This window comes from Dipodomys spectabilis, unplaced genomic scaffold (assembly GCF_019054845.1).
Source record: "Dipodomys spectabilis isolate Male_0828 unplaced genomic scaffold, ASM1905484v1 ptg000229l, whole genome shotgun sequence".
In the NCBI taxonomy this organism is placed as follows: Eukaryota; Metazoa; Chordata; class Mammalia; order Rodentia; family Heteromyidae; genus Dipodomys; species Dipodomys spectabilis.
In genome coordinates, this window is record NW_024870906.1 from 682,181 (window position 1) to 688,961 (window position 6,781).

Below are 6,781 nucleotides of genomic sequence, written 5' to 3' on the forward strand. Positions count from 1 at the left end.
GCCCATAGTTAATTGCAAACACCTGCAGGAGAGTCCTGGAAAGAGCTTGCCTCTTACCCTCACTCTAAGCTTGATCGGGGCCACTGTGCTGTCCCAGGCTTTTAAGGCAGGAAAGCCCAGATGAAATAAACACTAGTGCTGAGCTTGGTGGGGCTTGTGTGGAAGGTGGTGGTTATCTCAAGGAAATGGGAGCTGTAGGGGAGAGAGCCTGGAGGCCAGAGCAGGTACAGCGTCCCTGAGAATTCCGCTGCAAGTTGCATAAAAACCCGCCTGAAGAGAATAACCTGTCAGAGGTAAAATAATTCTCTTTCTCTTAGACTTGGCCCAGTGCCGTGAGCTGGCGGTAGACATCTCTTGCGATCTTCAGTCAGATTCAGACACCAGATCTCAGCAAACATGACCCTCGCAGGTAGGTACATCTGCCACATGGTCATGCTATTTCCCAAGTACAGTGCATGGATGGACATGCAGAGACAAAGGACACACAGGAAGTGTGCCCAGGGAGGGGTACAGACAGGTCATTGCTGGGTGGTGGGTAGGATCATAGCTGAGCTTTTCTTCCTTTTGCTCCCATATCTATCTATCTATCTATCTATCTATCTATCTATCTATCTATCTATCTATCTATCTATCTATCTATCTATCTATCTATCTATCTATCTATCTACTATCTGTGTCTGTCTATCAAATGAGGAACCACCCCGATAGGCCAGCTCTGACCTGTGATCTGAAGACCCAGAGAGACTCAACAGTTTAGGGGACACACTCCTGCTGTCATGGGCACTGGACACCTGGCTTTGACCCTGTGCTGGGAAGGTCTAGGAAGGTTCACAGCCTTACTCATTCCCAGCGAGGGTACAAAGCAGAGGGGTGGTGGTAAGGTTTGCCCCATGCCTGCCAGTCAGCTCTGTGACCCTCAGCAGCCCTACCAAGAACATTCAGCACAAGGCATCCTAGAGCCAAAGAGCTGGACATCCTGGATGGGGGGGGGGGGGGAGGGTGGCAGACAGCAAGGTCGTGGGGGCAGTAGGGCCTGGGGTCTGTATGCAAGGCCCCTTTGCATTCATTTGGTGCTAGCAGGGGGGAAAGATGGGGTCTTGCGGTGGCTCTGCCAGGCTCGGCTTTCCACAGGGATGGATGTGGGTGAGAATCACTGGCATGAGCACTGGCTCCGGGCGTGTTGGCACCTCTGTGGAACCAGAACTCGGGCTGACTCCTGTCTTCACCTGCCTCTGTTTTGCAGCCTACAAAGAGAAGATGAAGGAGCTCCCGCTGGTGTCCCTGTTCTGCTCCTGCTTCCTGGCAGACCCCCTGAACAAGTCATCCTATAAATACGAAGGTCAGTGAGGGCTCCGTTGGGAGGGGAAGAGGCTGGAGGTTCTCATGTCCTGTGTATGTGGGTGTAGCAGCCTGATCTCCATTTCATGAAACCGCTGGCCATGGCAAGTTTTTCCAGAGCCTGAGGGGTTCAGGGCTGCAGAATGTGACCTGGGGCACTAGGCAGCAACTGTGGTGTACACGAGGGCCCCTCACCCCCAGAGCACTTGCTTTTGTGTGGGCTTTCTTCATTCCTAGAACAAATCCATGCCATGGAAGGCACAAGAAGAAACAGAACACAAATCTGCCCTCAGGGGGCATAGGCAAAGAGAGACGAGGCTGGCTGGTCTCCTAGGGAAGGGAGAGATGCTCTGAGAGTCTGGTGGTGGGTGAAGACTTCCTGCCCGGGCCATGACAGCCTTGCATCTATGGGATGGAGCAAGTCCTCATGGGGGTTGGGGAGGGGGAGCTAGGAAGCAGGTCACCTCCCGATTTCCTGGTTCAAAGGAAGGGCTGGGTTTGATCTGACAATGAGAGAGGGAGGTGTGGATGACCTGAGGTTGTTTTCTCTGTTTAGGCTGGTGTGGGAGACAGTGTAGGAGGAAAGGTCAAAGCCAGCGGAAAGACAGTGCTGACTGGAGAGAAAGAAGAGAACAGGGTAGGAGGGAGTCAGGGGTAGGGTGCAGAGACCAAACCGCCAGAGGGCCAGCGGGACGTGGGGGGAGCAGGGGTGGGCGATGGGTAGAGTCCCCACTGCCTGTTGGCAGCAAGGATCACTGAGCAAGAGCTCGAACCTTGGAGGAGCTGATGGCCGAGGCAGAGCAAAAGCAGCTGAGGAAATCGCGTATCTGGGGGTGCTTCCGGGGGCACCTCAAATCTCACTGTGGCTATTCCTTGAGCCCAGTCAGGACTCACAGACCTTAGAGACCAGGGTTAAGGACAGAGCCAGTCTCCTGGCGGTGGTTGTGCCGTAGGGACCCCGCTGTCCTGTGTCTGTGTGTGCATATGTGCATGGCTTGTGGGACCCCAGGGATTCTGGCGGGTGAGCAGCCCCCCCTGTCCTCCCCAGCAGACACAGTGGACCTGAACTGGTGCGTCATTTCTGACATGGAGGTCATCGAGCTGAACAAGTGTACCTCAGGCCAGTCCTTCGAAGTTATCCTGAAACCACCTTCCTTTGATGGGGTGCCCGAGTTCAATGCCTCCCTACCCCGGCGGCGAGACCCCTCCCTGGAAGAGATCCAGAAGAAACTAGAAGCAGCTGAGGAGCGAAGGAAGGTCAGCGGTGCCCTTTTACTCTTCCCTGCACGCCTGTGTCAGGTCACCATCCATCCGCCTGCCACATGCCGGGCAGAGCCTGCTTCACCATTGCAAATAAAGAAAAAGTACAAGGCCCTGTCCCCTGAGAGTTAACTGGTTGGCAGGAGACAAGGAGCCACGTGCTTCTAGAGGTGACCTGATAGGCATGGTGACCAGCGTTAAGATCTTGAAAACAACTTAGGACTTAAGGGAAGGTTTCCTTCACTGGGAAAGGGTGAACTGCCACTACATGTCAGTATGCATTTGTTATAGAAAAAGACATCTCGACTAGGCTTTTTGTTTGAACCTTCCCAGGTGGCTAGAATAGTGTTAGGTATATGCTCAGTGAGTGTTTGTGAGTGAGTGAAATGAACGAATGATAGTAATGAGGAGAACCTCTCTGGAGATACTTACAAAAGGGCAGCAAGGAATGCGGCAAGCTTGCCGGTAGTGGCAGGGTCCGGGAAGTGTCCTTGTAGGTTCTTGTGTTCTCCGTGAGGAGGTGGCCGCGGAGACCTCATTGGGCTTGCCCTGAATGAGGGGCCCTTTTGCATCTTTGTGCTATGCAGTACCAGGAAGCTGAGCTCCTGAAGCACCTAGCAGAGAAACGAGAACACGAGCGAGAAGTGATCCAAAAAGCCATCGAAGAAAACAACAACTTCATCAAGATGGCTAAGGAAAAACTGGCCCAGAAGATGGAATCCAATAAAGAGAATCGGGAGGCCCACCTGGCCGCCATGTTGGAACGGCTGCAAGAGAAGGTAAGTGATCCTGGACCGAGGAGGGGACCTGTCTTCCTTCCTTGGCACGTGTACATGGACCTCCATTTCACTTCAGGAGGAATCAGCCTTGTGCAGGAATGCGATTTGTTTCTGTCGGGCAAGAAGAAGCCTTAGAGTTCCAAGGGGACAATTTGGGAAGTCATAGGCAAGAAAAACAAACCAAGCCTGGATTTCCTTGGGGGAATTTTCAGCATAGATACACACCTGCAATTCCTCATTGTCCTTTTCTAGAGAAAGCCTGGACAATGTCAGGGAGTAGAGCTAGACACACAGCACAGACACATTCCTGGCTTCACCCTAGACCGGACTGACTGGATTTAATGAAAGATGCTGATTTAGATCCTTGGCTCTAAGCCGAGGGGGCATGAGAAGCTGAGCTGCTTATGGAGCAGGAAACATGGCGCTCTTGACACAGACTGAGCAAGGGGTAGGGCTTTCTATGGGCTGGCTTCTGTCAGCAAATCCCTTGGTGCTCCCCCGACCCCCATGTTAGCAGAATGTGGAGGACCTCCTGGCCTTGGCTCCCAAGTCTCAAGGCCTCCCCAGTCTCTCCTGCGGCTCCTGGGAAGCTCCAGCTCTGTGTTTTATTTCCAGGAACCGCCTGCTGCGCGGTGACTCCCGGGACCCGATCGGTGGCCTCGTCCCATGGTGAGCAGCGTGGTTCCCCTCCTGCCCATCCACTTAGAATCTCAGGTCCCTTGGCAGCAACCGCTAGCGAGCTCTGGTTTCTTCACCAGGGAGGTGCACCATGCCTGGGCACCGGCCCTCTGCTGGCCAGCATGACCCTCGCCTCGTCAACAAGAGGCAGCTGAGCCTCCAGCAAGGGGCACTTGGGAGGGACACAGTCTGGGTCTGACTTCCAGCTTCCTCCATGAATGAGGAATGATGGAAGGCAAACTCTTGGAGATAAACCAATCCGATGGGCTCAAAGATCAAACCCAGAACAAACGATTGAGGCTAGACCGTGGATGGCATTTGCAAGATTCTACCAAACCCGTTTAGCTCTCCATGCTGCGGGCCTCACGAGTCCCTGACAGAAGCAAGGTTGCAGTTGAGGAAGCCATGTCTGAAGTCAGATGACATGCCTACCATCACACAGTGGCCACGAAGGAGGACTGGGACCAGCACCTTCCTCCGCCTGTCCTGGGAAGATGCTCACCGTGGTCCCATTAGCCTTCTGTCAGTCTGGGGGTCTTTGGCGGTCAAGGACGGGGGCAAGGGCAGGCAGAGCCCTAGGGCTCACCTGAACCCACAGGCAAAGTCTGAGGTGGAGAAGTTGCAAAGATCAAGCCTGGAGGAACATCTGTAGAGGTGTGGGAGACTGAGATCCGAGCTGTCAGATCAGGCATTGGTGCGGGTTCCTTTCCCTGCCATCTTGATTTCTCCCAGGAGGAAGCCATGGGTGAGAGCTGTGTGGTTTGTCCCCCACCCTGCCCCCCGTTCCTCTGTCCTGGGAGAGTGGCATCTTAGCAATGCTAGTCCTTGTGTGGTTCCCTGACCACCTGTACCTGGTAGAAAGTTTAAAATGCAGACTCCTGGACCCCACCCTACACCTACTGCCTGTCTGTTGCGGGGCGGTACCTGAGGGTCAGCTGGGCTCCCCAAGTCATGTGACAGCTGAGCCCGGCAGCTACTGCTCCAGGCACACCCACCCGACTTCCAGTCCCATGGAAAGTTCTAGAGCCTCTGGAGGAATAGAGTTTTAGGTTCAGGTGTATTCTGGTCTGCCTCCTTGGTTCTATTCTAGGTGGAGACCCAAATGTGGTGACAGGATTGTTGGCTGAGGAGGTGTCAGGTGCCGGGGATGGTTGTAGGAACTGGAAAGACAAAGATCAGACATGGCCTTCCTGATACCAACCAGTGGGCAGTGTGTGACACACCCTGGCCCAGCTTGAAAGATGGGTGAAATGGCAGAAGGGCCCATCCAAAGCCCCTCTCTGAAGAAGCCGGGCTAGGCGGGGAAGTTGCTCAGCCCGTGTGAAACAATGAAGGTTCTCTTTCAGTGGGTGCAGGGAAAGTCTACTCTTTGGAAGTCGGGCAACTTTTTTCCAAAGTCTGTTCTGTCACAGTGTGCACTTTGAGAGCCAGGGGGTTAGGGCAACCTTCCCGAAGGAGATGAACTGGAAATAAAAGGGGAGCATCAAGGCCATGCGCTGGGGGTGCTGGCGGTGGGGACGTAAGCATAGGAGGGCAGCAGGGCGGATCTTCCAGCAAGCGGGTCCCGGGAGTCAAAGCACATGGCCAGCCCCAGCGCCAGCCTGGCCCAAAGAGGGAGAAAGAGGCTGGGGCCCTGGGGTCCCCTCCAGGAGGTTGAGACTCACAGATCTGTGGGTGCTCTGTGCCCCTCGGGCAGGTCCCTTACCTGTGCACTGTCTCACCTGCCACCTTCTGCCGCTCTCAGGTCGCCAACAGCTCTGCTCTTCCTGCCGTGGCCACCCTCTCCTTGTCCCTCGGCCTCCCTTGGTCCCCGGGCAGCCTCCAGTGACCTGCCTTTGTCTCCCCCTTCCTTCTCAGGACAAGCACGCGGAGGAGGTGCGGAAGAACAAGGAGCTGAAGGAAGAGGCCTCCAGGTAAAGCCCAGAGGCCGAAGACGTCTCCCGCACAGCCGGACAGCTCCCGCAGCTCCGGTTCCGAGCAGCCTCCCTGCAGGCTGCTCGCCCAGCACTGGGGTTTGGGGGGGAGGGGGGTGGCCAAGGGGTGTTTCCTCTGCTTTTGGTGTTTGTACATGTAAAGAATTGACCAGTGAAGCCATCCTATTTGTTTCTGGGGAACAATGACTGGGTGGGAGAGGGGACAGGAGAGCGTTGGGGAGAGGGAGGTGGAGAGAAGATCTGGAACTTTGCAACTGGAAGCACAACCACCGCAGTTGCAGCCAGTGGCCTCGGCCCTGCCTGGACGTCCAGCCTTCAGGTTCCAGGTGGAGGGAGGAAGAGAGCCAGAGCACACGTGCAGAGTGAAGGGCAGGGTCCTGGCGGAGGCCCGTAGCCTGGGCCCGGCTATGGGGTACAAAACCCTGGAGGCCTGCCCTGCAGCAGGTGGGGTGAGGTCTCCGTGTATGTGTGTGAACTATCATCTTTTGATCATCATGACCAATGAAACATTTGCTCCACGTCTTCTGCTTGTTATTTCTTTCCTGGATTTGTTCTTTGGGTGATCGGTAGAATGTTCTAGGAACTTGGCTCTTGCCTCTCCTATAGCAGGTGCCCATTGACTTTGCAATCCCGCTACCTGAGGCACTGGGTGAGGGGGGGCTCAGCCACGCCAGCCCCGTGGTAACTGGATGGTTGAACCTGTACTCATCTTTTAAACCCCTCTTGTATGCTGCCTCTGTTGAGCTGAATTGATGAAGAAACCCAACTTTCCAGTCTAAGGGCCGACACCCT

General features: G+C 55.0%; 1 protein-coding gene across 7 annotated transcripts; it reads left to right on the top strand.

The window, feature by feature from the left end:
* Nucleotides 1-396: 396 nt before the first annotated feature.
* Nucleotides 397-5,972, top strand: Stmn4 (stathmin 4). Of its 7 annotated transcripts, none has more exons than XM_042697842.1 (5): nt 1,237-1,339; nt 1,895-1,975; nt 2,387-2,595; nt 3,186-3,377; nt 5,913-5,972. In XM_042697842.1, the coding sequence occupies exons 1-5, from the start codon at nt 1,258-1,260 to the stop codon at nt 5,970-5,972; spliced, it is 624 nt and encodes a 207-aa protein (XP_042553776.1). In that variant the 5' UTR covers nt 1,237-1,257. The 7 variants fall into 7 exon arrangements, with proteins under 7 accessions (XP_042553775.1, XP_042553776.1, XP_042553777.1 ...); XM_042697843.1 differs by lacking the exon at nt 5,913-5,972 and adding an exon at nt 3,993-4,013; XM_042697841.1 differs by lacking the exons at nt 1,237-1,339; nt 1,895-1,975 and adding an exon at nt 397-409.
* The last annotated feature ends 809 nt before the right edge of the window (nt 5,973-6,781 follow it).

Excerpts from the sequence above, each read along its gene's own strand:
- Stmn4 (XM_042697842.1), top strand. The coding sequence starts at position 1,258 with ATGAAGGAGCTCCCGCTGGTGTCCCTGTTCTGCTCCTGCTTCCTGGCA. Across the intron at positions 1,340-1,894 it reads GTCATCCTATAAATACGAAG|GCTGGTGTGGGAGACAGTGT; the intron begins GTCAGTGAGGGC and ends TTCTCTGTTTAG. Across the intron at positions 1,976-2,386 it reads GAGAGAAAGAAGAGAACAGG|CAGACACAGTGGACCTGAAC; the intron begins GTAGGAGGGAGT and ends TGTCCTCCCCAG.